This window comes from Eupeodes corollae, chromosome 2 (genome assembly GCF_945859685.1).
Source record: "Eupeodes corollae chromosome 2, idEupCoro1.1, whole genome shotgun sequence".
In the NCBI taxonomy this organism is placed as follows: domain Eukaryota; kingdom Metazoa; phylum Arthropoda; class Insecta; order Diptera; family Syrphidae; genus Eupeodes; species Eupeodes corollae.
In genome coordinates this window covers 29,903,836-29,919,601 of record NC_079148.1, presented here as the reverse complement: position 1 = coordinate 29,919,601, position 15,766 = coordinate 29,903,836, and the positions used below count along the sequence as shown (strand labels likewise).

At 29.4% G+C, this 15,766-nt stretch overlaps 1 protein-coding gene across 13 annotated transcripts in view; it reads left to right on the top strand.

Moving 5' to 3' along the window:
- The window catches only part of LOC129948548 (potassium voltage-gated channel protein Shaker), a 190,817-nt gene that overhangs the window by 153,298 nt on the left and 21,753 nt on the right, over positions 1-15,766 (top strand). For all 13 annotated transcript variants that reach the window (XM_056059597.1, XM_056059603.1, XM_056059605.1 and 10 more), the window contains one exon: positions 14,587-14,710. In XM_056059597.1, the coding sequence (XP_055915572.1) occupies positions 14,587-14,710 (124 nt within the window). The remainder of the gene's footprint in view (positions 1-14,586; positions 14,711-15,766) is intronic.

The window sequence follows — 15,766 nt, the reverse complement described above, 5'->3', positions numbered from 1 at the left end:
TTATTAAAATTACATGAGTTATTTCAAATCTTCAAGTAATTAATTTTTTCTTTCATCTTCTTGTTCTTTATTTTATTCCATCCTTAACGATCCGCATACCTTTTAATAAGACTTTACCCATCAATGACATTTTATACACAAGTCAAGCCCAAGGAGCAAAATGTTCAATTAAAATCGATTGTTTCATTTAACATGACAGTGAGACTTTTAATCGTTACTATTTAGACATGCAATTGGAATCTTCTTACAGTCCTGATGTTTTCTATGAACATACAAAAACAACAACAAAAATGTGACAAAGCAATTTAACATGTGTATATGTTGTGTATCCCCATACTTATATATATTATTTCATTCCTTTCGATTACTGTTTTGTAATACCGAAAGAATTTTCTGAAAAATATATAGAATTTTCTGTAAATGTTTACATGCGTACAGACAAAAATCAAGATGGAAACAAATTACTTAACAGAAGCTTTAATTTATTGTAACTTTTGTTTTAAATTTTGAGACGAGAGAGCTAAAGAAATTTATGATACTTCAACTTGTGTTAATAGCAAGCATTTAATTAAACTTAAGTAATAAGAAACACCAAAAACGATCTGCCATTAACAATGGTTAGTTCGTCTTTTCAATTTTTGAACGTTATTAGCACAATCAAAAAAGAGTGTTTTAATGTCAAAGAAATTGGCAAAGTTGCGCATTTATTGGAAATTATTGAAGTTGTTGCATTGCAACATTTTCAATTTGAATATATTATTAATTTTTTGGTAATAAGAGTTTTGAGGAATGTGTACATTTTCTCAAAAATAGTTCCAAATTTTTTACTAAACAAAATAATGTTGTAATTGTACGACACACAATTCGTACAATAAAAACAATTTTATTATTTTTCACAAATATTAAATATTTGTTTTCTTTTATTAAAATTATGTCCATGAAGCTTGAACTGAATAACACAAATATAAACCAAATAAAATAAACGACAAGGTCGCATATCGTAGACAAACTGTCTACGTTCAAACGACAGAATATAGTTTTTAAAAATAATTTTGAATGAGCAGAAAAAAACAAAACATTTACGTAAATCATTTTTCATTTATAGAAACCAATGTTATTCGTCATTAAAAAAACGTCATCACACGATTCAAGAAACAAACATTTAAAAAATTAAGAATTAATTCAATACTGTCAAGGTGTTAGACAGGTGGTGATATATTCAGAACGCAAAGCACTTAAATCAATTGACATGTTTCAACAATTTTAAAGTAATTTACTTTTTTTTAGTCTTTCTTATATTTAATATTAAGTCATCTTTTGTTTAATTAAATTGGATTTTTGAAATTTATTTACTTGATTCTTTTTAGAAAATGTGTAAATAATTTTTGCTAAATTTAAAGAAACGTACTAAATCAGGATCGATAGCTTAGATAATTCCTACTTTTAATTAAGAAATAGTTCTTAACTATAAATATTTTGATAAATTTAGACATGATACGGTTAAAATTTGTTTAAGAACTTTCAGAAAAATTATGGAACATATTATTGTCTTAAAATTACTAACTTGTACATTTTTCAAAAACTATTTTAATTGTTCATTCTAAAGTTTAAAGCGAATAGTGTTAAAAGGATTAAAACTGACGTTGGGATCTTTATAACCCTCTTTGTAAATACTGACATACTTCAAGGTTCAGTTTCAAGTCCGAACTTTTCAACATCAGTTTTTATAGATAAGTTAATTTGATTTAGGATGAGATGTTGTGTTCTTTTTTGTATTCTTTTGATTTGAAACAGGAAAGACTATAACTCAACCTTAAGTGGGTTAATACAAACTCTTTAAATCTACAGTAAACGAAGATCTTTTATACAAAGAGTTTTCTTTGATTTTTTTTCTATAGAAGTTTTCATGTCAATTGAAATTCTGCTTTTGATGCTGCCATATTTTTATATTCGATAAGTAAAAACTTCGCATAACATAAAATAACCCGATTGTTTTCTTACTTTAGTAGAATTAATATCCAGTTTTATCTAAAAATATATTTATCACCTGTTGCTTATCCTTATATCAAAAATCAAAAAATGCTTGAAGATCTCGATTAGTTAAAACACTGGATAATAATGCATGCAATTTAAAATTCAATTTTAATTTCGGATAGAAATCAAATTTGAAAATAAACTTTAAAGAATTGAAATTTATTCTTTAAATTGTTATTTCTTTTTCGAAAACCTTAAATAATATAAACAAAAGCATTTTTACAGAAAACCAATTTTCGAACAGAAACTATGAATGTAACTTCATACTAAAATCATGCTTTTTCTTTTTTGAGACGAATTTCTAAGAATGTTTAACTCGCCCTTATGTGTACTCAAAATTTGTACATCGCGATTGAGGATTTGTATGTCCTTGAAAAAGCATAAGAAAGAAGAAAATACCTATAAAGGCAATTACTTTTTCAATTTCTACGTCCTTCCCTTCTCCCATACAAACAAACAACAAAAAAGAGAAAAACCAAAAAACTTCAAGGAGCTACCAAAAATTAAAAAAAAAGAACCAAAAATCCCAAAATCTGAAAATATACCCAAAATAGTTGTTTCTTTTTAAATTGTGACAAAATAGTTTAACTTTCACTTTATGCACTGGATTCTATGAAATAAAAGTGTGTTTTTATTCCAAGAGAGTAAGTACCCAAACCTTAAGATTATTATTTTGCGGTTGCACAACTAAAAACAACACAAAAGGACACTCGCGTTTGCTCTTGTGTTTGTGCTGCTTTTTATTTCTTTTTTCTTTTCATTGCTGCTCTTGGTGTGTTATTCATTTCATTTCATTTTATTTTATTCTTCGTTCTATTTGTTCCTCCCAACCAACTTGAGACTGTGTGCGTAAGGATAGTGTGTTCTTTCATTTTCTTATCTTTCATCATCATTGTGCCATACCATGCCATGCCATGCCGATGCCGTGTCGTGCCGTGCCGTGCAGTCAAAGTTGAAACATTATCAGGCTCTCCTTTTCTCTCCAGCTCACTGTCTCCCTTTTGAACAGTCAGTTGAAGTCACTTGACTGCGTCTGTGTGAAAATTTGTTTCGGTTTCAGTCAGTACACACTGCCGCATGTTGAGTTTGGTCCTTGAGGGGTGGTTGGGAGCTACTGGCTGAAGCCATCCATCAACCACCCTAACCCCAACCCTAATTCTTTTAGGGTTTGGTAAAAAGCTTTAGTGTTTTACAATTGCAAAAGTCACCGAGCCGGGATAAAGTTCAACTTGCCGATGCGCGCAGGTGTAATGGCACCTGTCAGTTAGTTGGTGCTCCTTTTGCCTTATGCTTTTTACACTTTTCTATGTTTCTATTTTTCGAATATTGTGGACGAATATCCTTTCTCATTTTGCTTTGTGGTGGTGTTCTTCTATGATGATGAGGTATTGTTGGTGTATATTTTCTTTTTTCCTTTCTTTCTTTTCTTTTTTTTTTGTTGAGATTCTGTTAGTTTAATACCCAAAGCGAAATTCTTTTGTTCAGTGGTATTGGTGTCATATAATTTAGGCATTCAAGCGTAAGTGAGGACATGTATCTGCAAAAAGAGAAAATGCTATTCTGGATGGGAAAAAATAATTTTTCAGCCACTTTAGTTGGTAGAATACAACAAAAAGAAAATATATATAAAATAAAAAATGAAACTGAAAAAGGACAAATGAGAAACTACAAAAAAGAATGTACCGAGTATAAAAAATCAAGTGCGCTTTTTAGGCTTACAGCATGAGATAAAGTAGAAGTAGGTACCTAGAACATTTTTAGATGTTTTCCTTGGTTTGGTTTCTATTAGTTTTATTTATGTGTCGAATTCGTATTTCTTTTTTTTTTCTACTTTTTTTTCATTTTTCCCCCGAGGTGAATTCATTTTTTGAAAAACTAGGTTGCAACCATGGACATTCATTGAGATAAATACTTTAATTGTATACATTTTAAAGGATCTGCTACTGCGACTATATTATTCTTGTGCATAATACCCTCGTACTTCAGTTTTGTAAATTTAAATTTTCTTTTTTAATTATTATTTTTTTTAAAGAAATTAGAACATGTAAGATGTAAGTCTATAGAAAGAGTTTAAATGCCAGGACACATGGAGGAAGTTTTATTGAAAATTTTGTCAAGGAATTCATTTTTGAAAATGATCATTGATAAAAATGATTTTAAGCTCAAACAAACATACGTTTTATAGGGAAATGAATTTGGAATATATGTACATATTTTGTGTGAACAAGTCACTCATACGCCACGTGCGCCTGTTAAATTGTTTAGCCGTTGAGGATGCGTACAAAATTAAACATCATTCTGTTCTAAAGTGGAAATAAATATTATTATATTATTTGTTTGTCTAATATCCAGTTATGAACTAAACGGATGGTTGCATTCTCTGTATACTAAATAGCAGAATGTACCACACCACATCTACATTGACTCAAAAAGAGATGTACGGATTATTTTTTAAGAAAATAATCCACATGTTTAATAAATAATAAAGCCTTAAATTAAATATCATCCAGCAATTATAGTAGTATCTTAACCTATGCAAGGAAATGGCGATTTTAACTAGTTTCAGATGTTTCTCCAAAATAATGATGGCCATAGAATTTTGGGTGAAATGAATGGTAGTGTTGAAAAAAACTATGAAACTAAATTTTTATTTTATTTTCCATTACCTTATGAACTTTGGCAGCTAAATATACAAATATCAATTTCTCACATTTGATATTTGTTGATTTTTTTGTAATGCAATCTATTATAAAACACTAATAAAAAATAGTTTTTGAATTTATCTTCGAAACTTAATTTCATTAAACAAATCAAAAATATTTTGTTTGATGTTAAATAAAAGACTCTTATGAAAAATGATTTCAGAAAAACAAATTCAATTTTCTCACAAAAATTTAAGAATTTCTTAGTTTCCAAAGCCCGATAAATTAAAATTTTAATTAAGATATCGTAAAACATATCTTACATCAGATAATAAATTCCTTTTCAAAATTTTACAGATAATTCGTAATAAAACTAAAATTTTCCCAATAGTTTAGATTGAATTTTTAATTTTAGCCAACGATGCAAAATTCCATATAAATTGTGTTTTTTAGAAGTGTAGATTTCAAGAAAAATACAATACATATAATTTAATGCTATCGCCAAAAAATATAGCCTGTTATAAAAATAATTGTTTGCCATTATGTTTCAAGAAATGATTTTGAACCAATTTTTGCAGGAATTGGTGGCGTATGTCAGGCGTCAATCTCCTTGTGCTTATCTGTATAAATAAGCTACTGCTCGTATTCCAGCGATGTTAAATCAAACGATCTTAGAGACTACCCCAGAGGCCCATGACGCAAAATATTGCACTCACCAAAAGTTAATAAATATAAAAATAATAAATTGATGCGCTCCAACGAACCGATACATTATTGTGGGAATAAGTTTGTACATTTTAAAACGTTATTCAGGACTGAGTCGATTTATTTTAAAATAATAAACCAATCTCAATAATTAATTACGTGAAAGCCAGATTGAATACCAAACGTCTATAAACTTTCTTAAAGAATCCTAAAAACTGCTTTAACAACGAAAGTGATTTGAACTATCATAAATCTTTTATTTGAAACATAAACAAAATACTATAGATGATCTTCTTTTGAAATTTTATATTTTAAAAATATCCTACAAATATCAAACACATTGCTCATACCAATATGAAGAATGTTTAGTTCAAAGTCTTTAGATAGAAAAACACGGTTTAATTTTCTGTACGAAATTTCATTAATCCAAATTTTGTAAATATCTTACAAAATAAGCTGATGCTTTCTTTTATTTATTTTAAATAAAAGTCTTACTTTTATTGCTTATTTTAGCTAAGGATAGTGAATAAAATCCACAAAACTGCACTAAAAATGCTTGCTATAGTTACTAGAACCAATTTCAAGTCAAAAATTCAGATTATAGCCAAGTTAATTACTATTCCAAATAATTTTGGTATCGTGATTTATATTTAATTTGTGTAAGTATGAAAATAAAAAAATTATTGGAATTCCTAAAGCATATATACAAATATTTAATAAAAAAGAAGAAAATGGTTTTTGCTTTTGAAATTCGTTTAGTATCGTTTTTTTTTTATAATTTGAAAATTAAATCTTTCATTCATAATGTTATGATTTTTTTAAACTCAATTTAAAGTTTCCCCAATTAAGTCCAAAATGACAAGATCTCTTATATTGATTATTAAAGTTTTCTCTCTGTTTTAAGTTATTGTAACCGGGTGGATTTAAAGAATTAAATAATTTTATATTTCTCTACGTTTCAAAGTGCTCATTTATACTTAACATCCGTCCGTCTTTAAGTTTGGACTACATTTTTCTTCTTCCGTATATTAAGAACCTGCTTTGAAACTAATTTGTTTTAAAATAGTAAAATCAAAATGCACAAAAATATTAGCAATTAAATAAGTAACAATTTGATTGACTCCAAATAAGACCTTACATCAATTTAATTTGATTTTATAAATTCTTACGTCAAATAGAATTGATATGAATTTTAAAAATTCAACTGCCAGTTTTTGTATAAATACAAAAAAAAAAAAAACAAAACTAATATTGACTTTGGACTTTATTTAAAAAGGGATACAAATTTACAAACTTATTACTTAAAATTATTGAAAAATGTGGTACGACTCAAATATCTTGAGAACAAAAGATGAAATGGTAAAATTAAAAAAAGTAATTAAAATTTTGTTTTTACAAAAATTGAGTCTTATCAAAAACATTAGTAAATCAATTTAATGTGTAAAAAGTCTGAACAGAATGCAAGCTTGAGCTTCAATTTTTGATGGCATACTTTCTGAAATTCCTAAAATGACAAATTTCCTTTCAATTTGATATTATTAATATGTCTTGTAATGAGATGTTATATTACGCTTCTTTTAAAGACGTCCTTAAATACTTCCTAAATTTGTTCAGACTATTGAGATTACAAGCAATGATTTTGTGAACAAGAATGATTCATGATGATTTTCATTAACAATCCCAGAAGTTTTACCTCTTGGTTTATGACAGAAAATCTTTGTCTACTCTTTCATAGATCTGATCAAAATATTTTGCAAATTTATTAGCACTCTGTTTAAATGTTGAAGTTCCTGAAATGATTTGGAACAGAATTTCAAAAATTGTGCATTTAATAATAATTGGTTAACATTATCAAAACACAAGTTTTTTACAATGAAACCAATTTAATGAAGATTATTTGGAAAACTAACATCACTTTACATTTTGTATCTTTACGTCTATCATAATTTTTATGATGAGTGTCTAGTTTTTTGTTTGGGATTTGTTTTGATTCATTTTATAAGATTGAGAGACTCTTTTATTTTTATAAAAAAAAAAACAAAAATTGATATTCTCACAAGTATATTCACATAGGTAGGTACTTAAAAGAATTCTTAAGGACATGTAAGTGACTATACACTCTTCTCTAAGAAACAAAAAAAATTCTTCAAGTTCTGCACAATTTCTGTAGTTTTTGTTGTTGTTGATGTTTTTCCTAAGATGCTTTTACCCATTATGTTCTCAACAATCTCGGACAAGTAGTGCACTTAAAATGTTTTTCCTACACAACCCCTTATTGCAAACCAAAAAAAATATTAAAACTAAGATGAAGCTTAGTTATTAATTTGGCAGCATTTAAAGAAAACCTTTAAAACCATAAAATGGACCCATAAAACGTGTAAATTTGTATAAACAAAAATTATGTAAGCCCACAACCGACTGTCATATGTTAGTGATAGGTGCTAGATAGTCGTCCTTAAATAGTTTTCTAGGCTACATAAGATTGAAACAATCAGAGATAATGTCATTTATAGTCATTTATACATTATTGTTTTGCAAGCATTTCACATGTCAATTTTTATCAATATCTGTATCGCATCCATTTCCCTCTCGTTACGTACATGTATCAGCTTTATATGAGTATAGGTACATTTATAAATAATGTCCTTTCTCAAACAAAAACCCTTGTAAACATGTTTTCCCAAAGACACAGATATCTCATGAACTTATACACGTTTTCTACAGAAATGCAGATACGACTAACGAATCCTTCTCTTGTACAGCATCTATATCATTCAAGGAGAAACTTGCAATTCATTCAAATAACAAAAATATAAAAAAATAAATTGAAAAATAAAAATAAAAATAAAAACTTTCTATGTTTAAACGAACGAAGTTATTTTCGTTTCAATACGAATCTATTTTTAGCTCAGCCAATGCACTTTTTGTGTAAATAGCCGACATTCGGTTGTGGTTACTTTGGCCTGCATTTGTATAGGTGGATTTGTTTTTTTGTTGTTGTTGTTGTTATGTATTTAAACATTTACATAACACACTGTATATGCCATGGCTTGGGCATGTAAATAGGTAAATCCGAAAAAAGACCGATCAAAAATATATGCAACTCTACCGACGACGACGACAGACAGTTACTTCTGACATGGTTTGTTCTTGGTGCTGGTGCTGGTGATGTTGGTGTAGGTAAGTGCATAGTGCAGTAAATAGGTCACAGTGACGTCACGCCATGACCCATATTATGCTGCAAGCATAAAAAACCACCCACTAACACCCTAACCCATTCCACCCCACAATCATCGTCATTCATACCCCGATGCACTACTTGCTCCGCGTCACCCTGCCGTTCCCACAAACTCCTCAGCATATTTTTACCCGGCATTTATGCGAGTTGCTTCCAATGGAACCGAGCCGATTCAGATTCGAGCCGAGCCGAGTTGAGCCAAGCAGAGCGCAGCGCAGCAGCCAGCGAGCGTTTGCATCAATGAAACCCTGCTTGGGTCTATGTTCGGTTCTGTACCTAGGTACAAGTATACTTACTGCTGGCAAAGAGGCATCAACGCAAAGCAATGAACTTTTCATTGATCCAAAAATGGTCACTAGGGCACTAGGTAGATATCGATATAATATGTGTTGCATCTATGTACCGAAATTGCGTAGGTAAATAACACATAAGGTATCTACTGCTGATGGATGGTGTATATTTTTCAACGTTAGTAGTACAGATTTGACGTCACAGAGAATCTGTATTATACATATAGACATATACCTAATCTATATACATTATATACTTATGTATGTATATAAGCTGCCTTGCAATAAACAATGCACGTTGTTGTCGCACGTCTTTGGATATCGGTCGGTTGCTCTATGTTGTCGGCAGCAATGTCATTGAGAAATATGCATTTATATATATAGAACTATTTATGTAAAGTATATAACCTAGGTCGTTTTAAAATTTTCTATTTATATATACATAGATATAGACATACATACCTATAGATATAGACAAAACTGTCGGCGTATAAAAGAGTTGGAAGGTAAAATATAAGCAATTCGAAAGTTTCTATTATAAAAATAGAATACAAAAACAAAAATGTAATTATGTTACGGCAAACTGACGTCACAATCGACATTCATCATTTTGATAAGATACATACCGTATGCATTATATAGATACAATATGAAAATGAATACTTTTGAATATATATGGATTTGAGTACATTTAGACAGTTGTCACATCTCCATCTCTGATGATGTTGAAGGGCTTATGACAATTGACAATTGCAGTGAATTCAATCAAAAAATAGATTATTGTGTTTGGAGAATGAAATAATTTTATTTCCTTTTGAATTTAGCACGCTTTTTGTTTTTCGTTCGTTGGTTTTTTTTATGAAAACTTAATAGTTAATTAAGTTTGTACCTATAGATTGCATTTAGTTTGATAAGGTATCTAAATATATGGCAGATGATTGAAATATGCAATTTCAAGATTTTTGAGCTCTAGTAAATGTAAGTGTCTACGTGACCCTATTTTTGAGGACTAAGTACCAGCCTGATGTGAAAGTGATATCAGAAAGACATTGTATACCGATTAGAATAGGACTAATATTTTGGATCAGAAATCAAAAATGAAAACAGCTACATTATTAGGGTGAATCCTAGATTATTGAGGATGATTGTTTACTAAAACAAGATCAGTTTCATTGATGAGCACTTCTTATTCTGCATATTCCTTTAACATGAGAAGAAATCCATATGAAAGTTTACAAATTTGATATCGAAATATGGAGTCGAAAATATTTTGAGAACCTCCTTAAAGGGCCATACCAGAAAAATGTTTTTAATGTTGATTGTTGACCTACAAAAAGTTTCTGAATAAAACGTGTAATTTATAATTGTGTTTGCGAAAATACGAATATATAAATGGCTTTTGTACTGGAAGGGCCACCAATTCCGTTTTTCCTGGAAGTTGTTTCCTATGAGTTGACCTTAGATGTTTAAATATAATAATATTTACCAAAATGTTGTCGTTATGAAAATATTCTTAGTTTTATAAATAAGTTTAGAGCATTAATTTTATAACTTTTTACTTCAAATTACAAGTATATCGAATAATTGCCAGCAAAGTAAAAAAATATCATTTCGAATTAAACACATTTAAATATTTTCACATATTATTCTTGAAATTATACACTTTAAAAAAATGAAATAACTGGTATTGCAGTTTAGTTAATCGTTATCACTAAAATATATGTTTTAAAATAAATACTCGGAATTATCACTAGTCTTCACATTTTGCGACGAGTCGAGTTTCGGTTGGGGCTTGTATAACTGAATCTCGTATCGGCCTCCTGTTTTTTTCCGAAGAATAGTTTAATTTATATTTTACTAAGCCTAAAAATTTCGTTTCGTCAATCGTATTTTAGATATTAAGTTTTAACTTTAGTGTTTTGATAATATTTTAAGACGTCAAAACATAGAACACAGTTGTAGATAAAAATAATAGATTTATAGTTTTTGTTTGAACTCGGAGCTGAATTAATCTTCCTTAGACATTTCAATTTTTTAAGGAGAACCCGTGGAATGATGGTTAGTTTAATCATGCCAAAGGTAATGGAATTAAAATCATAGCAAAAACACCTTACAATAATGAAAGTCTTTTACTGCCAAAATATCTTAAAAATTTGAAATACAATACGAGTCTCAAAAGATTTCTTTTGAGCACTGGGAAATAGGTCAAAGTTTTACGATAAAGAACACCCTCCAAAAATTGCTTAAACAAGTTGGTTCAAGATCAGCTTACTAATGGAAACCAAGAACAACACCGATATTGAAGGCAAAAGTGTATTTTTTCTTAAAGAAATAATTGTCCTGTTGATTGTTGAAGAACAAACAAGTTTGCTTTATTTATTCTTTTTTTGATAAAAATGTATTTCGTTAATAATAAAAGCTTCCTGGAACCAATAAAGAATACGACTCAAACGTGTTTGTTCTGTTTAAAGTTTGTTTCATCACAACATTACAAAAAAGTGAACAATTTAATTTCAATTTAAGCCGAACTACCTAAAAGACAAACAATGCCTTGACTTAAATTAAATTGTATTTCATTTACAATGACGTCTTACAAAATTGGTATGCGCTTATATAAAAAACAGCAAAGAATTGTTTTCACCTTGATTATTAAAAAAACACAAAATAATAACTACCTTCAAAATAATTGTATACTAAAAAAGATTAACATCTGATAAAATTTTAAGAAAAATCCAATTGATAGTTTTATTACATACAATAAAAACCTAGAAGAAAATCTTCTAAACTGATTTAACATACAAGTAGTATTGGATGGGTTCAAGTTCAAAAACCATAAAATAAATATTGGTGTGCCACCGGGCTCTGTTTTATCTCCAACACTCTTTCTCATTTTTATTAATGATCTCATATCTGCAACTTCTAATTCAATACATTGTTTCGTTGACGATAGTACTCTTAGATTTTTCTTTTTGTTTTCACATCCCTCTTCTTCGGATGTGAAACTGCAACGACAAAATTAAATTCCAACCTAAACAGCATTGTTCAATGGGGAATAAAAAAAACCGCGTGGAATTTAATGTTTAGAAAACCCAATGCTGTCTTGTATCGTTAAAGCGAGATAAACCTCCCTTGCCATTATCGATGGATGGCACTTGCTTCGAGAAGACTGATCATCTGTTATCTACAAAACGTATATCCAAAGCATGAGTCGAATTCCCATATCTGATTTGGTATTCGTGCAACTTATTTAAGCCTCTTGGACAGAATTGAACGTAAAGCATTTAGATTGGTTGGTCATAATACCATCATAGTTTCATTTACGTCGTTCAAAAATCGTAGTAAAGTTTCTTATTTCACACTCTTTTACCGTTGACTAGTAAAATAGTCAGCTGCATTCCTCCCCTTAAACATTTCAACCATAATGCTCGCGCTTCTAGGAATGCTGGATCGTACTGTCAAGTACAGAGGTTCGTTCTTTAGCCGTACTACGCGAATGTGGAATGCCTTACCACACTCTATCTTTTCTAGTCATTGCAATATCCAGGAATTCCAAACCAATGTGCACTTTCAACCCCTCTTTCCCTTTCTTAGACTTTGTATGTGTCTTTACATAATAAGAAGTAGTAATATCTCTCTTGAGGGTGCGCTTATTATAAAAAAAAAATCTCAAATATTTCAATATAGACAATTTCCATATAGTTTTTTTAAGTATCACTTTTACTTAAAAGAAAAAACAGTTTTAAATTTGGAAAAGGCAACAATTGGAAGATATCAGTGTGGGTCTTATCCTGTCTTATTTGTATATTATTTCTTTTCAGGTTTTCTTGAAATTCCACATACGTGCTTTTCAGTTATACTTTTCATATGTGATTAACACAAAATTACACAAAATCACAAAAATTTCGTTTTTCAGTCATAAATCTCTGGCGTTTCTGATTGTTTAAACAAAAATAAGAAACAATATTGCAAACATTAAAAGCTTCAATTTTTCTTTCAAAAATATTCAAAATACAATTTTTGCTTCAAAATTTAAATTAATTTCTATAAATCATAACTGCAAAAATTGTGTGTATTTCAAATATTGTTGATGTTTAAATACTCATTTAACAAGTTCAGTTTATTATTACAATTTTCGAAAAACCATCGACGATTAACTTGAATGATAAATTCTATTTAGATATTCATTCATCTTTTATTTTCTTCCATACACTTGTTTTTTTTTAATGTTTATATCACCCAAAAGTCATTAGGTACATACCCAACAAAAATTCTTTTTTTTTTTTGTTTTGAAAACATCTGTGTCATTATTTAAATTAAGTTTCAATCAAACCCGAAAATAATAAACTCTCTTGAAGTGAGTAATTATTCTGCCAAAAGATACTTTCCTTAAGTTAATAAAAATAGATTTCATGAGCTATCAATAAAATTTCGATCCTAGAACGTCATTCTATATCCATATATAAGTCAAACAACCACAGAACATTGTTTAAACAAAAATAATCAAATATGAAAATAGAGTGTATTTTTTCAAGTACAAGGAACGTCATGAAACCAATATAATTATATCTTTCTACATATAGATACGTACATATGTTCATGATCATCATGAGCACATGTTTTATTGCAAAGTACGAGTAAGTTTACAATGTTCGTTCTATGAGAAAAAAGAATAACAAAAAGATATTTTCTTTTCGGTTTCGATTATTGTTTTATTATCGAACAACCAAAAGAAAAGAAAAAATTTTAAATGTTTGAGTAGAAATCTTCATAAAACATTTATTACTACAATCATCATATCACCAGGTACCTACATATATTTTAAAACAATTTGCAAAACAATGTTTCAAATTGAAGCTTTCTCGAAACATGATTTTTGAAAATACAACTTAAATATATTTCGGAATGGATTTAACTGTCGAAAATAAATGTACCTCGATATTTCGTGCATTTTTGGGAGAATACTCATTTCTCGTGTTTCTCATGATCGTGAGTAATGACATATTTATTTTAATTGCTTGTGGTTTTGACCTTTGAAAATGAACTTTATTTTCTGGAGCTGTCAAATTTTGTAGTCTTTGTTTTTAATTTACAGATATGTTAATACATTTTTATATACTTCATATCGCAAAGACGTAAATATGTAATAAACTAATAACCTTTGAAAACGAAGACTGTTTTTGGTATTTTCATAAACATATATCAAACATTTAACAATTTCTACAGAGTTATTGTTTTTGACGTGAGCTGCCAAACATGGTTTCGAGTATAGCTTACTTTAGTGGGTCAGTTATAATAAAATATCGTTTAATTGCCTAAAAATAAGGATTCATACTTCTACAAATAGGAACTTACTCAACGTAATAGGAACTTGCCATCATTCTTTCATTTCTTTTAGTGTCCTAAAGTTTTGATTGAAATGGATGAAAAGTATGCACATAGAAAATGCATACAAATGTAACCTCAAAGTGTACAAAAGAAATCTTTCATTTTTTCTTTTAACCTTGTCTAAATCTTTTAAAAAAACACTGCCAACAAAAATTATAATAAGTCATATAGTATAACATTTATTTTCAATATTGATAAAATGTTTTCTTTCTTTCAGTTTTCTTCATTTTTCTTTGTATTGTAAATATTTCTTCCATTTAATAATTAATATTCTTTTGTTATTTTAATTTAGGTCTTTACCCAAATTGAGCAGTCAAGACGAAGAAGGGGGGGCTGGTCATGGATTCAGCGCAGGACCTCAGCACTTTGAACCCATTCCTCATGACCACGATTTTTGTGAAAGAGTCGTAATAAATGTAAGTAAATTTGTTTGTTACTTAGCAGAACTAATTTTGTAATATTATCAGCTTAAACTTAAAACCTATGCGGAAAATGAGAAACTCATAGTATTTGTTAATTTAAAATTTGTTTAAATTAGGAATTTTTGAATTTTATAGAAAGTAAAAAAAAAATTAAAAATGGAATAATTAAAGATTTGGTTATAAAAGGTCTATATATGTAATACAGTTTCATGTGTTTTCTTGAAGCCTTATTCTTAACTACTTGAAAAGTTATACTCTTGAATTTTCATCAAAATTTATTGTTACTAATCCAATTTTTGAATTGGTCTTCATATCTCAGGGCGATTAAAGGTATGGGATTTAAATAATCCCGCCAAACGGCCGCAGCAATCTCAGCGGCATGCCTTCTTCCGATGGTTAAAATTTTCGACGACGCTGAGGCCTAATTGAGGTTCTATGCAGTTAATGTGCAGAAGCATCTCGTCCTTTAGCTCTTGATTCGTACAGCTTATTTTGTGGTCCTGTTGAAACCATATATCCACATCAATATTTTCCAATTAAAAGTATGTTATTAACTCACAACAGCATACTTTTACATACCATTTACAGTAAATGCCGGCCTCATTTTGAAAAAAATGCGGCTCGGTAATGACACCAAACAGTCTGTCTTTGTGGATGCATTGGTTTTTCGACAATCACTCTTGGATTAACATTCGCGTCAACACTGAAGATGATTTTCCACAAAAATTGATCATACACTGATATTATTCCTTGCCACCATCCTGACCATTGATCATGCTTGGAATGGGGTCAAGAGGTTTTAGTTCTTGAGTCAATAGCAACTTGAAAGCCCGTTAATGCAAGTCTTTATGAATAATGTTCATCAACGACGTCATGAGTATGAGAGGTGCAATTGTTGGACACGACAACGAGTTGAGGTGGACAGCTCTTCAGCCCCGAAATCGCTAACAGCAGCAATATTTTCTGAAGTACAATACCTTCTACAGGCCCAGTTTGCTCAAACTCTCGCACAATTTGCTTGTTGTTTTCCAAGCTTAAAATTGAGTTCAT